Consider the following 23,778-nt stretch of genomic DNA (forward strand, 5'->3'; position numbering starts at 1 on the left):
TGCTCCAGGTGAGGCTCGAACTCACAACCCCGGCATTGCTCACGAACACTGTCTTATAAGTACCGTGCGCTAACCAATTGCGCCACTGGAGCAGTTACCAAGTGGACCTCAAACATACCTGATAACTAAAGCCCCCTATTTCTCCCGATCTATCAACTGTCAACATTTCCAAAAAATCGTTCCAAAAATCTGAAATCGATTTTCACTCGTCAATCAATAAATCCCCGAAATTTCGAATATTTCAGTGAATAAATTCAACTGGTGTTGAAGGTATGCCACTGACGCAGTCGCAGGGAGGTGGTACCTAGGGCTGCCCAGTCGGTAGAGCAGAAATTTTGTGTATGTACGTCAGTGACACCCGTGCATTCGAACCTATTAAATCACTTGGACACGCCAATTACCCCAGTTCCAATGTTTTTGTAGTGATAATTAGTGAAGTGTTTGAATGTCCTGAGGACTACCTCATAATGCCCCTTAAAAAGGTGGGAAAATGCTCGATTTCATCAATTTTTTGTACTCACGTCACCTGACGTTGAGGAATTGATTTACGTGTCATTTTCTCTTCATTCAGTGATAACAACTGTCACGTAATCCTAGTTTCTCAACACCATAAATAAGTAATTAATCTCAAACCAACTGACGATTGAATCTTCATGGCGAGACAATTCCGTTCTGCCCCGGAGCCTGTTGACGGGAAATTGATGGAGCTAACCTCTTCGTGCAGCCTCTGATCCCTCAATAAATCATCCAATCCTTTAATTACAAGCGCCACGCACTCCAGTGTCTGCGCTGCTGACTCACCTATCCAACGCATCACAGCGTTGTCCCCTCGAAAAAATAATTTCCAAAGTTTCGGAATTAATTTACGAAATTTAGAATCAATTATTTCCTTGTGTTTACAGATGTGTTGAAATATTGAAAACAAAATTGTCTATACTGGGACTATCTATCACCATAGCATTGAGAATTATCAATAAGATGAATCTAAAAAAGATAAACATTACTGAAGGAGCTACATTTTCAATACTACAATGGCTTAGCTTTCCCTTACAATCCATCATCTCAATTATTCATATTCTGAGATAATCTTTAGCTATCCTATAGTCACAATAAATCTTTGCAAAAAAACGGTATCAAGAATGTAGGGTCCTGGAAAAAAAACGTGAAGAAAAATTACGTGACAAAACGTAAAATTAAGGGAAAATATCTTTTCATCACTTGTGCGTAAAGTGAAATTTGATGCACGCAAAATTCCACTGTCCACACATTGCGATGGAAAATAGGGTTCGACACTCGTGGGAAAAGTGTTCTTTGACCCTTGGGAGAGTACTACCTATCCAACTCACCCAGTGTTGTCCCCTCAAAAAAATCATTTTGTTCAGAGTTGCAGAATTTATTACAAAATTGAGAATCGATTATTTCGTTTTGTTTACAGATGTGAGGAGTAATGAGTTGGTTCGACGCGTCAGGTTTCGCCAGTCTGGCAAAATCAGCCCTGAAGGAGGCCCAGAAAACAATAGACAAGGCCCTGGACATAAAAGAAGAGGAGCAGAGAGCAGCTGGCGCAGCAGTGATAAACGAATCCAATTTCTTCTCTGCATGGGGCATCAAGAGTGAAACAGAACTCCCCAGTGATGCGGAGCTAGCCTCGACGAGTGGAAAAAACGACAGCAGCATCTGGGGGAGTTTCACAGGGTCTTTCTTCGAGACTCCTGGAAAAGATGGGGAAGGAAAAATCCCGAGACGTTCAGAGTCGTTTGACGATAAATCCGAGTCTCCCTCCACTGCTATTACACCCTCAATGTCACTGCCAGACAGCCTGACTCGTATGCAGTCCAGACTTGCAGCTAAAATTCCTGACGATCTTGAAACTCAACAGTTGAACCCACAAGCAGCTGTTGAGAATCCCCAGAGGCCGGAGAAATCTCCCAGACGAGAAATCAACGAATTAGAATCAAAAATCGTGTCGGACTCCTCAAGGATATCAGAAAAACGAGACTCCCTGACCCAGAAGATAAACAGAATATCGATAATCTCGTCGGGAAGTGACAAAAGGAGTTCAGAGAGCGTTGAAATTCTGGGATCAAGATCAGAAACCAACACAGACTGCACAACGACTCCAGAATCCGATCTGATATCCCCCAGTACGTCACTGAGTGCATCAGCCATCGATGCAAAAAGAAACTCTGATTCAGTGGAGGTCCTCCCAGATAGTTCAGTGACATCTCCAAGTTCAGTTGAAATTCTGGAGGACAGATCAAAGTCGGAAAGTTTTTTTCTCTCCATCAGCCAAGAGAAATCCCCAGATGGAGGGACGACATCGATCGAGCCTGATTCTGATGTCACACAGGGGTCGGACGTCTCCTCGTCAGACATATCTCCATATGCATCGCCCCTGGAGGAGACTAAAATCCCTAGAATCGAGGACAGCGAGATTCCTGGGTCCCTTCCACAAACGAGGCTGATGTCCCTCAGTGTTGAGAAGACATCTTCTCCGATCAATGTCGAAGCGCCTCAGAGTGTTGATGAGCTTGATGAAATCAGCCAGGCTGAGGACTCCTACACCTCTGCGTCAGAGAGCACGACTGTGATGACGGTCCTAGAGACAATTCAACAGCAGATCGACCAGAGCAAAGGGAAAATGTACGAGAGTGGGGAGAGCAAGCCCATCTGCATGGCTCCAGTGTCTTCCCAGTTAGAATCTAATTTGGATTCGTTGAAGGATGTCAAACAGAGTCTTCATCTGGCTCTGGAGCCCATCACAACTCAGCCAATTAGAAAATCCGAGTGTTTGGCTGAGAAGATGGAGTCTTATGATCCTGATATCATCAAGAGCACTACTATTGAGCCTTCGGAGTTTGATGAGACTTGCTCGGAGTATGGGAGGGGCAGTTCTGAGACTGCTGGAACTCTCCTGACAGACTCCAGTTGCGAGGGGACACTTATAGAAACTAGCTCCGAGGAGATCCCGACGCTCAGGAATACTCAGGAGGAGGAGGGCGAGGAGGCACCTTTGACTTCCAGCTCGTATGTCAAGAATATGCTGGCTGACGCCATGGTGGAGAAGGGGGAGATCATTGGGGGGCTAGAGGGCCGAGGGATGGAGATCCCGCCCAGGGAGAATTCTCCCATTTCGTCGGAGAGCCGTTCTGATCTGGTGAAAATCGGCTCTGATCATGCCAGTGGACATACTAGTGGCGATGAACTCGAAACTACGACTTCCAGTGACATTGAAATTATTTCAAGGTATGAAGCTGATTATTTTTTCATTTAATTTTGGATTGGTCAATAACGCGTGGGTTCGAAGTTGATGCGAGGGGCTACTCACTCCATAATTGAGTGACACCATGAAATGAAGTAGATTTCGCGTGATTTCGGTGATTTCGGAAAACATTATTTCGGTGATTTCGAATGATTTCATTAATTCGAAATCGATCATTTCAGGAAAACAAAGTTAATAAATAATAGAGGCGAGTTGTGTTAAACTATGAAAATTAAAGCCGGTAATAATAACTGGGAAATATAACGAATTCGTTTGATTTCACTCCGTCAATCTTGAGCTAATCACGTGTACTGTTCGAAACGGTTTAGTGTGCATAAAGCGGTTGTTTTCCGCACGGCGTGCGTAAAGTTCACGAGCGTGCATAATAGTATATTGTTACAAGTGCGTAAAGAACCACTTCTTCGCACGCACGCGTAACACATCCTATTTTTTGTGATACCTGTCGAGTTCACTGGTCGGAACGGTAGTGACGGTAAAGTTCAAGAGCTTCCCTTTACGCACTCGAAATTCACTTTATGCACGCTCGTGAACTTGACGCATGCCGTGCGGAAAACAACCACATTAAACCGTTTCGAAAAGTGAACTTTTGAGGCAGATATCACAAAAATACACTATTCGGAAATTTTTACGCAAAAACACGGAAAACTACAGAGCAAAAGATAAATTTGTTTGCCTCCCTGTAAACCGGCAATTTACCCACGGGAGCGTGAGGAGTGGGGAAGATTTTGATTGCAGCCATCTGAAGATCATGGGGACGAATGGTGAAATTTTACCGAACGGGTTCAGTAAAAAGACATTCTCCTTTCCAGAAAACTTATAGGAAATATTGAGCAATCATTCACATTCACTGGGATACTTTTTCATGGCATGCAGGGTAGATTGGACAGGTACAGCACAAATCACCCTCACGTTCAGTAAATTTTCCCGGGCCAACGGAAAAAAATTCACTTTTCGTCTCGCACTTTTCCCCCGATATAGGGTGAAAAAGTCCTGAAAATCGAGTTCACTCCACGATTACTTGATTTGTTCGAACTTTTATCTCCGTGTATGGGACAGTTTTTTCAACTGTATGCTTTTGAACCCAAAAAAGGGAAAAAATCCATTTTCTCCTCATTGTTTATCAATTTTTGCATGCACGAATGAATAAACATCATAGGCAAATTTTCAATTCAAAAGTCTATGAATTCATAAACCCGCACGGGACGTCACATTTTCTGTTATTTCAGTCCAAATGGAGATTCAAGTTCAACGCAATCCCGTCAATCCCCAGCGAATCTCCACTGCAACAAAGCCAGTGATCTCCTCACCAAAACCCTGAAAATCCGAGGCCACTCTCGCGAGCTGAGTGAAATAAGCATCGGCTCGGACGCAGCAAGTCTAGAAATCGAGAAGCTCCTAAAAAGAATTCAAGAGATGAATGAAATTCTCGAAGTAAGAGAATCCAAACTGATCGACGTGAGTCGTATGAACATGGAGCTGCACGAGCAGAACAATCACCTGAAAATTCAATTGGAGTTCTGGGAGAAACGAGGCCAACAACACCAGGACTTGAACGTAATAACCGACGAGTATACCCAACGAATGTCAGCACTGGAGAAGAAATTTCAGCAGACAATCAGAGAGCGCGATCTACTTAAGGATCAGCTGGAAACCCTGAAGAAGGAGATGTCGAGTCAGTCGTCGTCGGCCAACGCCGAGAAAGATGAGATAATAAACCAGTTGAGAGAAGAGGGCGAGAAGCTGAGTAAACAGCAGCTCCAGCACTCTAATATAATAAAGAAATTGCGAACAAAAGAGAAGGAGAATGAGACAACACTGAAAACTCAGAAGGACCATCTTGAGGAATTAACGTCCGAATTAGAACGACTTAAACGTTCGTTACATGCTAAAGAGGAAGTTGAGCGCAGTCAAATTGAAGCTGTGCACACGTTGACGGCGAGGGCCAAGAAGCAGGACAAGGACATAACGATGTTACAGGAGAAATTAGACACGACAGTGCAGAAAATGAATGCCTACAAAATGAGCTTGGATGCTGCTAAAGCTGAATTGACTGAGACCAAAATCAATTTCACCACTGTTGAGGAGGAGTTGAAGCAGGCGTTAGACAATGCTGGTGAGTCCTGCAGGCTGGGAGCACAGGTGGAGGATCTTAAAGCAAAACTACGTCAGACTGAGGAGAATCATGTGAGGAAGATCGAATCGATCAAACTGGAGAAGAGTGAATTATTGAAGAGACTGGAGGCTGCTGAAACGAGGAGTGAAGAGCTCTCTGAATCAGTGTCACTAGCCACTCAACCACTTCTTCGTCAACTCGAACAACTTCAGACAAACCTTGCGCACAAGTCGTCGGCTTACTTGAAGCAGGAGAAGATAATGTCAGAGAAGATTGACGAGTTGCAGACCAAGTTAGACAGTACGATCGCTACGGATCGCTCGCTCATGGAGGAGAATTTGAATTTGAAATCCAAGGTAACGAGTTTGGAGTCGCAGGCAAAGCGCAAGGATGTGGAAAAAACGAAATTAGAAGAGACGTGTGAGGCTTTGAAATTGGAGAGTGAAAAGTTGACGGTTGAGATTGAAAGCCTTCGTGGGCAGATTGGAAATATGGAAAAAACCCATCAAGAGGAGGTGAGGGAATTGAGGAGGGAGATTGAATCGCTGAGTGATAAATTGTCGGTGGAGAAGGCGGCGATTGACGCGGAAAAGAGGAAGAATATTGTATCGCTCGAGCAACAGCAGGGTGTGGGGGAGGAGGCGAGAATGAGCCCCACTTCTAGCCTCAGGAGGGATTCCATTAGCAGCACGAATAGCGTCTGGTTGGCGGTGAGTACTCCAATTGAATCAAGTATTTAATTACTGAGGATAACAATATTTCCGGGGAGTAATTCAATAAAGTTTACTCAGTCAATTTGTTTTTCTGGAAAATACATAAAAGGATCTCCAGTGGAAAGCTTGAGGTTGCACAAAAATTACACTTTTGTTTTTTTCTTGATATAAACTGTGACGAAGTGGACTTGCCTGAGATTCATTGTATTGAAATTCATGATAAAGTTCTAAATTCGCAGCATTTAGTCATGATAATAATTATATTCTAATGGACGTTAATTTAAATAGGTGAAAAGACCCATAAAAAAATTACATAATATTAATGAAAATTCTGCCTGTGGAGCTTCTTTTCAATCACAATTTTTCATTTCATTCGTTGAAACATTCTCCATTGAGCTGCCACCTTTTATACTACTCCTATGACGAATTTTAAACGAATGGACTTAAAAACAAGTAGTCACAATTTTTCCTTAGTGCATTGAAATTGAATGAAAAGCGTAGCTTAAATAAACTCTGAAGGCAGAAAATTTATTAATACTTGAGAATGTCAACGATTATTTCCCTCGGTCACCTCGATCCATCTCAATCAATTGAAATTTGACATTTGTTTAATAAAACATCGGTTTGTTAAATGCTCCCTAAGCTTAAACCCATCGAATTGCATAATTGAAAATCTCCATTCTGACTTTCAGTTCAATGATTCCGTATTTGATACAAGCTCAGGACGTTTCCCGAATGTTTACGAGGGTCTGAGAACAAGTACAAACACAACATCGACTATTGAAACCCTGCAGGCACAGTTGAAAGCACGTGAAGGTATACACTGACGAGTCAATCACATTTATTATTAATCGAGTATTGAGCATTTGACCCAATCGCCCGGCTTCGCTTTCAGGTGAAATACAGACTCTCCAGTGGGAGTTATCGCGTAGAAACAAAGAACGAGACGCATTGGAAATGGAGCTATCGAATTTATCGCAGAAAGTTGACGAACTAACTGCCAAATTGACCGAAGTGGAGGCTTTGAATGCCAATTTAAATGAAATTCAAACTAGGTACGACGCTCTGTTGCAAATGTATGGGGAGAAGGTGGAGGAGACTGAGGAGTTGCGATTGGACCTGGAGGACGTCAAGGACATGTACAAAAGCCAGATCGATCAGCTGCTGAAAAGGGACACGTAGGTCTAGTCAGCATCAATTGGAACGAAGTGTCGATAAACTTTATGATTGAATCGGTAAATTAGACATTTTCTCGTTCACTTTTTCGAGTGACTGAGTTAATGACATTTCGAATGAGTGCAATAACATGGCCTTCGCGTCGCAGGTCGGCTAGAGACGTGCATTCCTCCTTGTGAATATTTATTGCGATTGAATTTTTTCAAGTTTTTCATGCGAAATATGCGTCTGCATTGAGATGATAGAGATAGAAAAAAGGGATTTTATTTCTTCTTGAGACTGAAATATGCGAGGATATCGTGGGGATTCGGTTCAAAGGGAATGCCTTGTGTGAACGTATTTGTAAATAGGTATGACATCATTTAAATATGAAATTTATCGTGAGAAAAAGATTATCTACGGGCAAGTGCCATTCTTGTACCAGTATACGCGGATTACCGCGTATTTTATCATTTCAAATCAGAGAATCATGTAAAGTTTTGGGATAATTATACACGGTGATAATTATTCAAGTCATGTAAATTTTTTTAGAATAATAATTTTATTGATAATTGCTCTTTCGGCGGCGCCCACACCACAATGGGGACGAAGGTTTTTGGGATGAAAATTTAATCGAGCCTAGATTACTGCATTATTTTGTTCATTTTTTTCCAATCGGTTTATCTGAATTTTTATGTCGTTTAAAATTGTCAAGAGATAGTATTGAATTGTTTTTGTTTTTAGTTCTTGTTGATAAATGAATGATTATTACCAAGGATCGAGAAAAATTCTTTCTTGTACGAGAATAAATGATATTAAATAAACGATAAATTTGTTACATCATGATTTTGTTTTCCATCCTTTTTCACCTCAATAATAATCTCAAAAATCAAAGATCTAGTTACTCCGAAATTGTTAGAAATTTGAATTTACAAAAAAAATTTGCCAATTTTTCTTCTTTTCTCTTACAGCTACCCTAAATCGTGTCCACCTATTAAAAATTACGCTCATTTGTGATGAATATCAATGACAAGAAAGATTGTAAACTTGCACTTTTAAAAAATATTTGTCTATCGTCTCATGATTTATTTTTTACTATAAAATTTCCAAAACGTACGAATTCAAAATGACTTTTCAGGAAAGTGAAGGTATACTCAATCGATTCAATATAAAGTTCCAAATAACGTCTATTATTTTTATTCATAAAATTGAAGAATGCAAGACATGCAAGTATTGCTTTTAAAATATTCATCACAAACTGGAAAGCATACGAAAAATTCATCTGTATTACCCTTAACTATTTTCAGCGCCGCCTTATCAAGTGACAGACAAACATTTCTGTCTGATTTTCCTTTTTTTTTCATGTAAACAGAGAAATTGAATAGTTTTATCAGTAGGTCCAAATGGAGAGAAAAAAAATTAATATTTCACTCCCATCGAGAGAAATAGAAACACAGAGATCATTGAATCATGTTTCTTTTTTTTGCTTCTTTGTTCATAGACAAACGCAGATTGTCATGCGTTTAGACGTGTACAACAGAGGATACTTGTTAGTTTAACGGATGAGCATGAGTTTAATCGCTGCTCTTCAGCTGTGCGAAACGACTCATCGTAGATCGCAGAGACTTGTACCCTCAGTGCCTTGACGCTTTTGACATTGTCAATTCTCCGTGATTCAATAAGTGCACATGTAGAATACACTGAATCCACGTGATCACACGATAATTGCCCCAAAGCAACTGAAGCATTGGCTCACTTTTGCTCAAGCCAATGTACCTTTTTCCATTTGTATTGTTTTTTTTTTCATTTTAGTTTTACGTTGTTTTGGTACAAAATTAGTTGGTACCAATGTGATTTTGAGTTGGATAAACGAGAGTCAAACCATACGACGCGGTAGCGCCGGCATCCGCGACGTTCACACCCACGGAGTCCAACCCTCGTACAGCAGTGCCAAGTTGTCGGAGTTCTGCGCTTCACGGATCACGTACTCCACTTGCTCGGCCGTTGTGTACTTTCTCGATGAATTTGGATCACGTCCCTCTAGCTTCATTCGAACTCGACGCCAGACGTTTAGTGCGTATGCATTTCTCTCTTGCACGGCTGTTGAGGCGAACGATTAAATAATTATAAATTATACATGGAAATTAAATTTCATTTATGAGTGTATTTCCTTCGCACACTGAGAGAAAAATTATTTAATATCATAAACGTTGCGGACGTCCACATGAAAATGCCCACGTTTTCGTTTCCGCAACTCTCAGTTAAGGTATTTCCTCAGTGAGTTATACTTGGTAAAAATTTCGCAATGAATTGAAGCCCTAAAATTTCGATCATATGTTGTTGAGGACATGTAAAAACGACTCCCAAAATTTGAAGTATTTTTTCCACGCAAATTTTTGAGATATCCATCATCAAACATTCAATTTTTGTCTTTTTAAAATTTTTGTCGATGCATATCTCAAAAATTCGCGTGGAAAAAAAAATACTTGAAATTTTGGGAATCGTTTTCACATGTGCTCAACAACATTTTCCCCAACAAATTTCCCTCGGTATTCTCTACTGAAGACATTGATCTACGAGATCTCCAAGGTTTGCAGAAGAAACCGAAGAACAGACAGAAAATTTATCGTCGGAAGGATTTCAAGCTTCATTTCGTAAAGCTTACAAAACCCCCAAGATCCATTCCCATTATCAAGATACCAAAAATTCCCCACTAAAATCCCTTCTTACCTTTGCCTGTAGTAGGATCTCTGGCCATTGGAATTCCCTTCCTCGGGCTGAGACACACGCTCGTATCTTGTCTCACAAGTTTGGCCTTCTTCTTAGTCGCAAGGCCCTCCTCCCCCAACCTAGCTCCCACACTCGTTGATCCACCGGCGAACTCGAGCAGCTCATCATAAAGACTCGAGACCTTAGCCGTCAACGAATCAATCACAACTTTCGCCTCAATAATTCTCAACTGCTCCACATTCTCCGCCTCAAGTTCCTTCACAACCGCTGAAATGCTCTCCATGAAGGCTCTGTACTCAGTGAGGAACTCCTGAAGCCCCGGGATATTCTCCTGCTTCATCATAGTCCTCAACAAACCCCTGACATCAGTCATAAGACGATGATGTTCTGCCAGAGTGCCTTGCAGTTCCCCCAGCTCCTCTCTCAGTCTCTCCTGCGCCATCACATGAAACTCCTGCTTCAACTGCAGAGCCTTCTGATTCTCCACAATGGCATCTGCTATCAATTTCTCGGCTCTCCTCAACCAGTTGGCATCAATATTATTCTCCAGCTGCAGCAGCTCCACAAGACTCTCTTCAATCATCGAAACACTAACCGACAAATTTGTCCTCAGCAAACAGCTCTCCTCCCACTGCTTAATCAGCTTCACAAAATTAGCATCATTGGTCATACTCTCAGATGTTTTCGTTCTCAACGCCTCATAATGAAGAATGGAATTGCAGGTATTAGCTACACTGATAGCAAGGCTCCTCTGATGACTCAATTTATCATTGGAAGACAACACAGCATTCCCAAAGGCAGCCATCACCTCGGCCAGAGCTGGATTGGCCCCAGCAGCCCACTTCAAGCGTTGATCGACACTCGCCACTAAGTTCTGCTGTTGCTCTCGAGCTTCACACACCCTCGACTGCAAACTCGTCAGAGCAGTCGCAGTCTTCCTAAGCTCTAGCATGAAATTTGGTCGATTTAGTGGGTTCATTGTGGTGATATTAGCCCTGGTGAGGAAACTGTCCTCATGCAACCACTGATGAGCAGTAAATTCAATCTGTAGTCTTTGCAGAGTTGCTCTAGTGATCTCCACACTTTGTTGAGCAGCTCTGGCCCCTTGCTTGCGTCTCCAAACGCCCTCGAGGGCATTGCAGAAGGCGCTAGCCTGCCCCAGGACAGAGCTAGTGAAGACCCCAGACTTCAGACAAGTATCAACATTCTTCCTGCAGAGTTCCTCCAAAGATACTTTACTCTCCGCACCAATGTCCCTCTGTTCAATCTCCTCAGTAACATTCAAACCCACTTGCTGTAGCAGGAAGCAAAGGAAAATAGCCAATGTCTGGGATGTCACCCCCAGCAGTTGTCTAGATACATAATCAGCAGTGAATGATTTAACTGGTTTGTTGAGTCTCTCGTCGTCGTAGATACTCATCGGTCCATCATTCCCTTTGAACGCATTTCCAATCTCCCTGCACATTGCGAAGAACTCTCGGATTGTTTGCAATCGTTTTACCAGGAAAATATCGTCTAGAACTCGTCTAGCCCCTTCGTGAAATATCGGAGCAGCTATTTCCTTTGCCTCTCTGATCTGATCGATCTTCTTCCAGCAGGCGGGGATGTCCAGGGAGCCCAGGGTTGATATCAAAGCGTTCGCCTCTATCTGAAGCTTCTCGAACAGCCCATTAAATCCCATCAACAACATCTGTCCAGGGGTCAAGCTCTCAGAGTCCTGATCCACCTCACGCAACTCTGGTTGTCTTGACAAAAGAGCATCGAATCGAAGTCGAACATTTGAAACAAGAGACTGAACCAGTACGTGAGGACTCTCCATGTCCATCAAGGTGAATCTCAAGTGCAGCTCCAATTGATTTAGTATCTCAACCAGGGGAATCCCAGTTGACAGGATTATCTCATCCACTTCGTTCACCATTAACATCACACTTGGCTCCTCAGTGATGATGGTTTTGAGGGCTTCAGGCAGAATGATCGTCTGGAAATTGTAGTTGAGCTCTTGAAGTCCTTTGTAAATTTCGTCTGCACTTCTGAGACACTCCAGAGATGCCGACATGGAGAAATCCTCCAGGGAACTTAACGGTATCAGGCTGACAAGTTCAACAATCAGGGAAGACATCAGACGCATTTCATCCAGGAACCAGTCCCCCTCTCGCGACGTTAAATCCACTAAACATTCACCAGCACATTTAGCAGCACCCTCCATTATCAGGTATCGTTTGTTCAATGCACAGAGAGCTGTGATATTGACAGACTCCAGAGCTCTGTCAGCCCCCTTTTCTCTTCTAAGAAAGTTACTTATCTGGAGTCTAGAGTCAGCATAAGTTTTCTCAATTCTCGTCTGTGCATCTGGAAGTCCTTCGTTCGTCACCATTCTCTCATAATACTTCTTGAATTTTTCATTCGTCTCGTTCATAATTCCCTGGATTTGAAAAGAAAAGGCCATGGTTCTTTGCACCTTAGCTTCATTGGTGGATAGAGCATCGAAATTCATTTCGAATTGAGCCATAACTTCCCGACAAACTTCAACAGTTCCAGTCGTCAACATGTGGCTCAACCAGGTGTGATACAATACCGATCGATGCTGGGCTATTGCACTCATTGGATAAAAACTACAAATCGCAGAGTATTGACTCAACAGATCCAGAGAAGAACGAATGAGCATAGCTTCCTGAGTTGCTAATTGTGTTAACTCATTCTCACACTGTTCACATTGAACAATCATTTGGTTTTGTCCAGCATTTTGCAGAAACTCTTTCACAAGATCAAAGACCATGTGGTCTTCGTGAGCAGTAGTTGGAGTTCCAAGTTCTGTCAGCCATCTAGCAAGTTGTGGACCCCGAATGGCGGCCAGAGCCATGGTGTGCATGCCGATCTGCTTCTCACACTCTTCCATCTTCTCCTGCAGAGAGACCTTTGCTTTCTCATGAGCGTCCCTAGTTCGTTTGAAAGTGTTGTATCGTTTTATCACTGAGTAAAGTCCATGGCTTCTCCCAATAGCCTGAGCCTCCTTGATCAGTCCCAACTGTTGATGACGATCTTGCAACAGATCCTGACACTGTCGAGTTGCTTCATGAGTCTTCAACCACTCCTCAAGCTGCCTAGACAATGCTGGAAGATTTCTCAGCATGACATCTCTGTTCATAAGCCACTCTGTCTTCATCTCCACAGTTCTCACCGCAAACATCGCCTTAGTCAGCTCCTTCTCAAGCTGCTTCCTTCCCACTCCAGTGCACCTAGCCCTCGCCTGGCAAGCCCCATAAGTAGCTATCGAATTTTCAGCCCCAGCTCGCCAATCCACGAGGGGATCATAAACAAAGGCCTCAAGCAATGTCAACAGTGTTTCCCTCCCTCTCCTCATCACTCTGAGAGTATGCTCACAGGCTAGTCTGAAGATCCCCTCGACCCCAGTGACCCCCAGAGCTGTCTTGATATTCGGAGTCATCCTGAATGGAACTTTCTCAGGCACTCGCAGTGTCTTCCCCTTCTCGAAGCAGACGTTGTAATCAATATGAACAATCTCCCCAGTGTTCAGATCAACCAGGACATTGTCAAGATGTCGATCACCAAGTCCAATGATGTATCCAATTATCGACATGACTGCTACTGAATAGGAGTAACTCTTCGTTGCTTGCCACCAGTTACCAGCATTGATACTGTTGCACCAGATCTCCTTGGCTAGCAAATCCTTGGGAGTCTCTGCCATCAGTTCAGACAGTACTTGTTTCAAAACAGGTAGTGGCCATTCTTTTCTATTCTCCAGGGGAATTCCTCGTTCCTTCAGAAGAGGAGCTAGTTTATTGTAAAAGAGCTCTGAGGGCCTCATCACCGCTGAGGTTCCAGTGCCCCCTTTAGTCCCCGCCATTGCACTTGCTCGTTGCTGCCAGCGTTTGTACAATGCAAACAGGGGAGTCACACCGTCCACCCACTGAATCAATCCTGATCTTGGACCCAGTGGTATCACTGAATAATGACGAGCTCTGTATGTTCTGCTTGTGTCGTTATTCTTCGACATCATCGTGTTGCAGATATTAAGGAACTGCATAATTCTCTCATCCAGGTGGAGATCCTCCAAGCCCTTGAAGAGATACGTGTAGACATGACCGTCAGAGCCATGGAACATCAGTTTCTTGGGTTTAGTCTTCGTGGGGAGGATTTGTACATTGTTGTCGACAGATCTGATGGTCACAATCTTATTTCGATCGACTGCAAACACCCCTGGCATCGCTATCTTCGTGTCCTTCATGCTGGCAAGGACTGGACTTATGTCTGCCATGGACAGGGAGTAAGCTCCTCGTCTGTTCACTCTCTGAGCCAGCTTTGCCTCCAGTTGTTTGAGGGGAGTTGATGCCAGCTGGGGCTTCGCTGGGTTCTTCGGGTTCTTCAGTCTTCTAATTACTTCCTCTATAGCTGGACCAAATTTCTCCTGGAATTGCTTCTCGTGGGGAGTCTCAGCTGGGACTGATGTCATCGCTAATAAGTTTTCGAGGATGAACACTATCGGTTTAAGAATAATCCTGTGCTTTTCTGTTATTAGTTTCTCCTTCTCCTCGCTTGTTATCCAAACGTTGTCGAGGACCTTCTGGATCTCGAGTTCCAGTTGTTCGAAGCGTTTTGAGATCTCTGTGTGATGTTGGAAGAAAGTGGCTAGCCAGAGCTCGTCCCACAGTAATGTGATTCTTCGTAGTTCCTTCACGAGGATTTTTACGTGGTTGACAGAGTCCTGGATACCATTGGAGAGACACACCTGCAGTTGAGCGAAGCAAGCCTCCATGAACGTTTTGTGCTCCTCGTCGTGAATATCAGAGTCCTCGGTGTTTCCTGATTGAATCGCAATGTCAACCTCGTCCACATCGAAATCAAAATCATTGGAGGAATCCTCAGGTCTCTCATATCTCGTGGGAATCTCCTCGAAATCCTTCCTGTGATCTGAGGATGCCCCTACCACAGCTGGGAAGGTGATCAAGTGAGGGCTGTTCTCGGCAACTCTGCATAAAAGCTCAGAGACTCTGGTTCTGACGTAGGCCTCGGGATGAGTTAGCCTCGAGAACAATTGTGGAATTATCTCCTTCCAGGGTCCAGTGGGAGTAGTTGACAGTCCAGCTTCAAGGACATGCTGAAGCTCAAGTGCATGCTTGACAACAAGCCTCAAAAGCCTCAGTGTCGCTGTTATCCTAGCACAATCATTCGACTCTCCATTCGCAAGTTCCAAATACTTGAAATATGCATTTGCAGAGAGTTCGTAGTACGAGTAAATTCTTTTCTGCGCCTGTCTCCAGATGTCCACCAGCAGACTCAAGTGTTCATTAGTGGCGAGAGCTAGGATTGAAACCTGACGAAGTTGATTTTCAATCATGTCAGAAGTTTTAATGTCATTCGTCTCGATATCTCCTTCATCCTCAGGGATACTTTTATTTTGACTCAGAATGGCAAGAATTGCGTTGGAGTCAGCCTCTGGACTGTCGAGAGGCAGTAGAGCTCTGATGTTGTTGACGTCAGTTTCAGTCAATTGTCCTGAATGAGAATTGTCTATGATTTTCCTCCCCCACTTGTAGCACCAGGCAGCAAACTCTGCCCATGCCTCAGGCAACTCTGGACACTGGTTCACTCCAAGTTGCATCAGCTTGCCAATCACCATGTCTGGGTGGGGGATCAACTCTGTTGTTTGACCGAACAACTTGTTCATCAATCCGTCATTATGGACAGCCTCGAATCTCAGTAATTCGTTCAACTGTGAGTTCTCTGTCACGTTCTTCTCTTGCTGCTGAATCCATTTACCTAGAGTTAACATGAGCTTCGTTCCAGTTTCTCTGAGATTGTCTGCAGTCTCATCACCACCGACAATTGCCCTTGATATTCCAAGTGCTGTCACACTGCAGACCTTCACAGCCTCTTCAACAGACTCCATACTGTACAACAACTTGGCCATTTCCCTGAACGCCCTCATGTTGTTCTGCGTCCATTTGACTGATATTTGGGTATCCAGAATGCTAGTTGTGAGATCTGAAAACACCGAATCTCCTGGAGTTGCTGAAGTACTCGATTCAAATCCTAATAAATGTTCCTTCGAGAAGTATTTTATCATCTCTCGTTTTGCAAGTTTGAAGTTCCCTTCCTTTCGTGCACTCTTGATCAAATTAAGCCTCAAACTTGCAACGTTATTCGTGGAATTGAGTGAACTTGTGGAGAAATAGTCGGACCACCACAGAATCTGTCCCATCACGTTGCAGCCAAGATTTTTCACTCCCTCAGAATTAGAAAGATCGAAGCCATTGACACTCTTGCCTTCCAGGAGATCAGCAAGACCTTGAGCCGCGTATTCTGTCAGTATTGAGTCGCTCAAGTACTCTGACGGCATGTTCCTCAGTCCCTCCTCGATTGTTTTAGCAGCAACTCTCTTGCAGAGTTCAACCTTTTCTGAACAAAAATCTTTGTTGTCATCGCCAGCACGAAGTCTCATAGCCACATTGAACAGAGTATTCGAGCATTCTAACATTGTTTTAGTGCAACTCCAGTTAGTGCTGGCTTTTTCATCCAGCAGAGTCCAATCAGAGAGTTCCTCAATCCTGCTAGTTTTCCCAGCTTCAAAATCCTTCAAACATTTCGCCTGCTGAATAACAACATTACCCAAGATCTGTTTTCTGAGGCAGTAATTACTGTCCCTCTTGAGAATTTCAGACTCCCACGTCTTCCAGGCCTCCAACTGCGTCCAGTCTCCAACAGCAAGATAACACCGAGTCAAGTGTTGCATAGCAAAAGCAGCAACATGAACATCTCCATCAACACTCGTCTCTTCAGCATTTTCAGCTTCTGCTTCTTGCAGTTTAAGACAGGGATGCTCCTTCAAAATGGCTTTGTAACTCTCAGCTGCACTCTCGTAGCGTCCAGCTGCTTCCTCCATAGCTGCCTTCAGCCATGGAAACTTCCTCTCCCTCTCCTTCGTGTAAAGATAAAGACCTTGAAGTGCTTCGGTTTCCCCCAACATAACTAGTGCCTGTGCAGTGCATAACGTAGCTCTCTCAAACTCAGCCCTGTGGGTGACTTTAACATCAATCAAATCTTCCAGCAATCTCTGACCATTTCTCAGTGCATTAGTGGCAAGACCAGCATGAAGAGAAACAACACAGAGTGCAAGGCGAATTCGAATGAGCCACTCCTTGCATGTGGATTTATTAGTATGGAAGAAAGTTCTAACTGGTTTTGGAAGTGGTGCGAGGGCCACTGCACACCCCTCCGCAGCATTGTGAATGACCCTCTCTAAATGTTCTAGGAATTCAATGAATAGTCTAACTCTAGTGTGTTCATGAAGGGAGTGAGCAAGACCTCTCTGATCTATCTTCATGTTATCTTGTTTGCATGAGATCTCTCTGGCCAGAGCCTTCAAGGCTCCCTCAATACTCGTAAATGTCTCCTGAGGCTTTCCAAGGGGTGTTCTCAGCTTATTCAAAACACAGTGTTGAGCAGCCTCCACTCCACTCCAGAAAAACAAAAACGAACGATTGGCCAGACCAAATTTATACATTTTCGCCAGTGTTTCTGATTCTGATACTGTTGGCCAGCACAATGTAAAGATCTCTGACAATCCCATGGCATTAAAATCGTAGTCCTGAAGTAGATACGTCATGTATGTCTTGAAATGTTGAGCCTGCATTTCCCCAGAGCCACTGGAATTTCCGGAGCTACTGCTTGAGCCTCCAAAGTTCCCTCTCATATGGAGTCTTTGAGCAACAGTGAGAGACTCCACAGAGTAATTCTCGATGGCACGAAGCTTCTTGGTTTCTGACTGCAGATTTTGCCTGTTTATCCTCGGAATGACGATGTTGACAGGTACTTTTATCAACAGGGCTCCATACTTCTTCCTCGTTGTTGCATCGAACGACGTCAAGTGGAGAATTGATAAATCAATCACTCCTAGATACACAGACTCTGACCAATTGACTTTTTTATCGTTCATCAAGATCTCAATATTGTTGCCAATAGCAACAGCAATTCTGGGACTGGTGGTGGCTCCACGAGTCAATAAACTCGAGACAATCATCTTGAAGTCATCTTTGTCTTTGAGGATCCCCAGGTAAGTCTCTGCCTGTGTGAAAATCTCCTGCACCCAGTTGCACAGTAATATTATCGTTTGCTCGGGGATATTCTTGAGTTCAAAGCATTTACAAATGAGATTGAGGATTGTGGAGAGGTGTCCACTGGTTGGCGAGGCTGTGGGGACCTCCAGAGCACCAGGAAAAATGTCGATGGATCTGCTGGGACCAGTGATGAGACTGGAACTTGAGACAAAGTGATTGTAACGAGAGCAATGAGCATATAGAAGAAACAGAATACAATTTTGTAGGAGTGGACTGTCTCTGGTGAGATCGACATCGTGAGGAATCATTTTCACGGCCAGAAGCTCGAGAATACTTGGTTTCAATGCCCACATGCCGATTATGGAGTTACTGGCATTGGCGAGGTCAGAGAGGGCTCTCAAGAGGAAGAGGACTACGATTTCAGTGTCTGTCTGATTGTATTGTACGTCTGTAAGAGGATTGCTGGACACCAGCCCTTCAAAGTGAGGCAGTATGAGTTTATAAGCGATCTCCAAGTCTCCCAGAATGTACCTGTAAGCCTCCTGGAGCAGAGGGATGTTCTTCAGCCCCAGAAAACTGTGATACACTACCAAACTCGCATCCTGAATTGCAGTTGAATGACGAAATCGCAGTTTCAAGAGGACAGACTCACCTCCAAGGAGCTTGTGGACCAGTTCCAATGGCAAATTAGCTGAAACTTCTTTTATTATCTTCGCAATGAGGTTCAGGGTGGAGACAATCGTGTCGTCCAGAAAAATATCAATTTTCTCGAGTTGAATATCAAGGAATTTGTACAATAATTCGTGGTTTTTTGTCACTCGACTCTGAAGGAGACCCAGGAAGTGGCAGATGCACTCGTTTGCTGCTACGATCAGGTCTTCCTTCTCTTGGGAGAGATCCAGAGGTACTTTGCCCCTCTCCTTGTTTTTCAGTTCAATCGATTTCAATAACTTCAGAAGAGTCCTCAATTTGTCCTCTTCTATCTCGTTGTCTCGATCCCCACTGGCCTTGGAGTTTTTCTTATCATCTCGCCTTCTACTGGAGTTCATTGATTTTATTATTCTGAAGAAGTGCTTTTGGTCGTTGATACCGTCTTCATTCACTTTCTTCACCAGAGTGTCGATGTTCTTTTGGGAGAGAGTTACACCTTTGATAGAGTCTGTTAAGTGCTTCACCTCCTCAGGGTTGTCTTTGGGATCCTGGCCATCCTCTACTGCTTCATTCTCTTGCTCTCTAGCCTCCAATTGTTCCAGGGCATCTTCGTCCAATTCGATTGCTTTGACAACAGTTTGAAGCATCTTGGAGAGACACTCGGTGAGGAAGGACCATTGTACACTGGGTGTTACAGTTGGATTTAAATTGTCTGAGACACTCTTCGTGACTGTATTGAACACTGATATCAGCGATGTGATTCGTAATATACATTCTCTGGGCCCAGGGGGAGGCTCCTCACCAGGTGAACTTCTTCCAGAATTTGGTATTGTTAATTCCTCATCGTAACTCTCCATATCCTCTAAAAATTGACTCAGCAGCATCAAGGTAAACTGGAGATCAGCAATCCAAAAGTCGTGCAAACGTTGGAGACTTCGACTTGCGTAGGCGACTACTGATTTGGGTTGAGTGAAATCAATGTGCCAACCTACGAGAATGTCAACAGCATCACGAAAGTGATCTGAAAAGGTTTCCGGGTACAAGTCGGTGACAATTAGAATTGCATCGACTGTTGCCATCAGCAGATCCGGTCTGTCTACGTTTTCAAGGGTCGATTGTAGACGTGACATTATTGCCTGAAACACAGGCACTATTACTGATGTTATTCTGGGATGTTTATTGAGGTTTTCATGACCTCTTGAGGATAGAAATATGAAAACAGATGTTATAATTAAACTTTTCAATGGTGAGGCTAATTTAAGGAGAGACTACTATGAGTTTTAAAAGTCGCGGGCTATTGGAATGCGATTTCTCATACATTGAAGATCGATTATATATGTCTAAAAATAAATAATTAGTGCAAAAAATATATTTTTGTCTTGTTCGTTTGCCCCGCAGACGCTTAAAATGTTGAAAATAGTCCAGGGTATCCAATTTTTGAGCTACAGAGGTTTCTTTGGTTCAAAATTTTTGAAAAATCCGTTCAATAACAATTACGACGTAGTTTTTTGAAATGAAGCTCCTACACAGCTAATTTCATTAATTTTTTAATAAAAAATTGCACCATTCATGTAATATAGCCCGAAAAACGTTTCTAAAAGAATCGAAAATATATTTTAAACATTTTAAGGATAATGTTTCTATTTGACATAAATGGCGCAAATTTTTATTTTAAACAAAACGAAATTAGCTGTGTAGCAGTCGAATTTCAAAAAATTAATTCGTAATTATTATTGTACAAATTTTTTCAAATATTTTGAAAAAAAAAGAAAAACCTCTGTGAACTATTTTTAACATCTTAAGCGTGTGCGGGGCATACGCACAATGAACAATTAATTTTTTCATACTAATTTTTCGATTTTAGACATATATATAATCGATCTTCAACGTATGAGAAATCTCACTCCAATCGCCTGCGACTTTTAAAACTCATAGTAGTCTCCCGTGAAGAGTGAAAGTGCTAAAAAGTAACAATTCAATTTTTCAATTATTACGAAATTGTCGAGTGATTTTAGAACGGAATTCGAAATATATTTTTTGTGAGAAATTTCATTAGGTGCAAAAAATTCGCTTGCTCTTTTCTCTTAAAATCACGTGTCGCATCTTTTTTAAATTAAATTCTCATTATGAGCTGCAAATTCATTATTCGAACATCTACTGTCATTCTACTCTACTCAATTGTATTTACCATTGAATAATCCTTCAGCTTTTGAGTTTCAATATCCATTTTGAGCACGTCACCAAGGGACTTCATAAGTAAATATTTCAAATCATCTTTCCGTTCAATTGCGTATTTTCCAAAGATCCATTCCAAGAATCTGCAATCAGTCAAATAAAAACACGTTGAGATAATTTGATAATACCTTGAAGTGGTTGGAGATGAATTCATGAATTGCTCAAACCTCTTAAAATCTGGACTGATGGTGTATCCAATCAGCGTAAAACATTTCGCAGTATGCTGTTTAGCTTCACTCCCCAATTCAAGATGTAAAACGTCATAAAGTGTTTCACAAATTGCTTCTAAGTTACGTTTGATGATTCGATAGTTTTCAGGTGCCACAATGGCCTCCTGCACCTGCTTAACAAGGGGCAAAAAATGGTCGTAGTCATCCTCCCGACACAATCGCCTCAAGAGTTTCGTAATTCTCGATTCGTCTGAAAAATTAGAACAATGAAAACTATTATTTCATACAAAACTGGTACAGCAGGTCTTTGCATTTTAGAGTGACTCCATTTTCGAAAATTTTCTTTCCCCGTCACTAGTTGAATGAAATAACTCAGCAATTGAATTAAGAATATCCAAGTACCTTTTACAGTTTAGTATAGACCACACTATAGATTCAGAGCTTTCTAATCGTCGAATTTGTCAATGAAATTGGATGAGAACAATAAAAAATATTCAGCATCATTCAAATATCATGTTTTCAAATATTCTCTTTTCATGAATAAATCATTGAAATCGTTAAAATTTTGAAATGAGGCTTAAATGGAAGCTTTGTTGTTGAACCCAAAATAAATGGATTCCAACAAAAAATAAAATCCAAAGTACTTGGATATCCTCAAACCCCTCACAAATGTCAACAAATCATACCGTTTAGTCTCTTGTCATCGTAATATTTATTCGAGCAGTTGTCCTGATTCTTCAACGGTTCTTGAAATTTTTGTCTAGTCGTTGAGTGATAGCCCTCTGTATTGCCATCCCGATCCTGTCCCTTCTTGAATGCTCTCCCACCTCTCCCTCGACCTCGCTCACCACTGTTACTTCCACGAGCCATACGCACTTCATTGCGGTTAGTCCCGCAACTGTTTCTCTGCTTGATACGGCTGAAACTGTGATCACCAAGGCTTCCCGAGTTCTTCTGGCAAATCACCAGTGTTCCCTTTGGTACACCAAAATCGTTGCTCGCTGATTCTGTCTCTGCTGTTTCGTTTTTTGCCTTTTTATCCGTCTTATCCTTTTCCTCAGTTTTATCGGTGCTGCCTGATGATTCCTCTCGAAGCTCCGAGCTCTTGGATCCCCGTAGCTTCGTACCGGTATTAGGGTTCGCACAGCTATTCATTACATTACTCTACAGGTGGTCCGCATGACCCACACTTTATGAGAGTAATCACACTCAGTATTTCAATATTTCTGTCAATAAAAGAAAACAAAAAGGTTAAAGTCAAATAAATTAATTAAAATCACAACTAATTGTTGAAGGTTTGTCGCAATAGTGATAATGTCACACAAATTATATTATTGATGTTGAAGTGAAGAAACTACAATGTAGTTCGTTCCAATTCTCAACAATTACATCCACGGATGTTGAATAATTTAAGAATAAGAATGCAGATAAGCATGAAATGTTCTGCTCGAGTATTCAAGTGAGAATCTAAAACAATGGAAGTAAGATTGTCTCAATGCAATGAGCTCTATTGGGATAAGCCGATAACCTTGAATAATACATGCTGCAGAGAATAGTACAGATGGTGAATAAATACTGACTTCCCGCTTATTTCTGTCTATGGAGGTTAGTAATGTGTATAGCCAACACCATGAGTTCCACTTTTCTCAAAACCAACACAAATTATTCGCTATTTTTTTCATTTCACTCCATTGTATTACATTTTGGCAGATGGATTGAGATAATTCAGATGGAATATTCCAAAAAATAATGAAATGATGCAGATTGGAAAGATCCATGAACAGAGACGCTGGAATGGGGACTGCAACGAATGTTTTGGCAGAGAGCACCGTAATGGGGTTAACGTTCCCGTATAATTGGAGTCAATTCAAAAATAATTTTATCTCGCTGGCTTTTTCTTTTTCACGAGTTGTATTTTTATGTAGCACAATAACTGCAATAACTCTGCACAGTGGCCTCGACCAAAAAGTGACACATTTATTTTTCTCAATTTTTTCCAACAGATGTAAATATACCCTTCATATACACAAGTATTCATGCACACGAGACGCTAGAGTCTAATGGAACTGTATAAAAGAGTGAGAAAATGCCTGAGTAAAGTGATAATTTCATTTGAATTGATATTGGCCTCTTTCAATAATGTTACCAAATTTATTTGACAATGTTCTGCAATCGATGAATCAAAAAGAGAAGTATACACGAGCTCATCCCGTCTGTTCTCCCGGCTGAACACACACCGCCACACGTACAATTTTTTTCTTTTCTGACTTTTTATTATTGCCCTCTATGGACGGAACATGTGGCTCAAAAAAAAGGCCTCTCCACACTTCTCACAATCAAAGCAATGGGGCACAAGCATAGAAATAGGCAAAGAAACACTCCTTTATGTGAGAGATAGACTCGGTGATGATCACCTTGAAATTTTAGAATTGAGATGCCGCTAGGGAGTGTTGTCGATGGTGGAAGTGGCCCATGAAAATGCGGTTGCATGTTATCAGCCCTTGCCGGCGAGTTAGATCGATCCGATCAATTAGCCCCTCATGTATAGATATTCCAAATTTTTATTTTTTTCCTCATTGAAGTAGTTTTGAAGAAAATTGCGAGCTAATAAAAAACATTTGCTAGTTACTACTTTTTTTAAAATAAATTTTTG

The 23,778-nt window shown here is 42.2% G+C and overlaps 2 protein-coding genes and 1 non-coding gene across 3 annotated transcripts; 1 reads left to right on the top strand and 2 right to left on the bottom strand.

The window, feature by feature from the left end:
- Positions 1–92, bottom strand: Trnai-uau. Its single transcript is given in 2 exon segments — positions 1–36; positions 55–92. It is a non-coding gene; the product is annotated as a tRNA-Ile (tRNA).
- Positions 93–341: 249 nt separating this feature from the next.
- Positions 342–8,107, top strand: LOC107048950 (TATA element modulatory factor). The gene is made up of 5 exons (XM_015272416.2): positions 342–482; positions 1,436–3,246; positions 4,510–6,106; positions 6,802–6,925; positions 7,005–8,107. Exons 2-5 carry the CDS (start codon positions 1,448–1,450, stop codon positions 7,289–7,291), a joined length of 3,807 nt encoding a protein of 1,268 aa, XP_015127902.1. The 5' UTR covers positions 342–482; positions 1,436–1,447; the 3' UTR covers positions 7,292–8,107.
- LOC107048939 (serine/threonine-protein kinase SMG1) lies at positions 7,776–23,442 on the bottom strand. The gene is made up of 6 exons (XM_015272397.2): positions 23,272–23,442; positions 21,812–22,351; positions 21,123–21,375; positions 20,909–21,038; positions 9,995–19,856; positions 7,776–9,364 (listed from the first exon to the last, which is right to left on the bottom strand). The coding sequence occupies exons 2-6, from the start codon at positions 22,278–22,280 to the stop codon at positions 9,180–9,182; spliced, it is 10,899 nt and encodes a 3,632-aa protein (XP_015127883.1). The 5' UTR covers positions 22,281–22,351; positions 23,272–23,442; the 3' UTR covers positions 7,776–9,179.
- Positions 23,443–23,778: the final 336 nt, after the last annotated feature.

Source organism: Diachasma alloeum, unplaced genomic scaffold (assembly GCF_001412515.2).
Source record: "Diachasma alloeum isolate Michigan unplaced genomic scaffold, Dall2.0 Dall_scaffold_00176, whole genome shotgun sequence".
Classification (NCBI taxonomy): Eukaryota; Metazoa; Arthropoda; class Insecta; order Hymenoptera; family Braconidae; genus Diachasma; species Diachasma alloeum.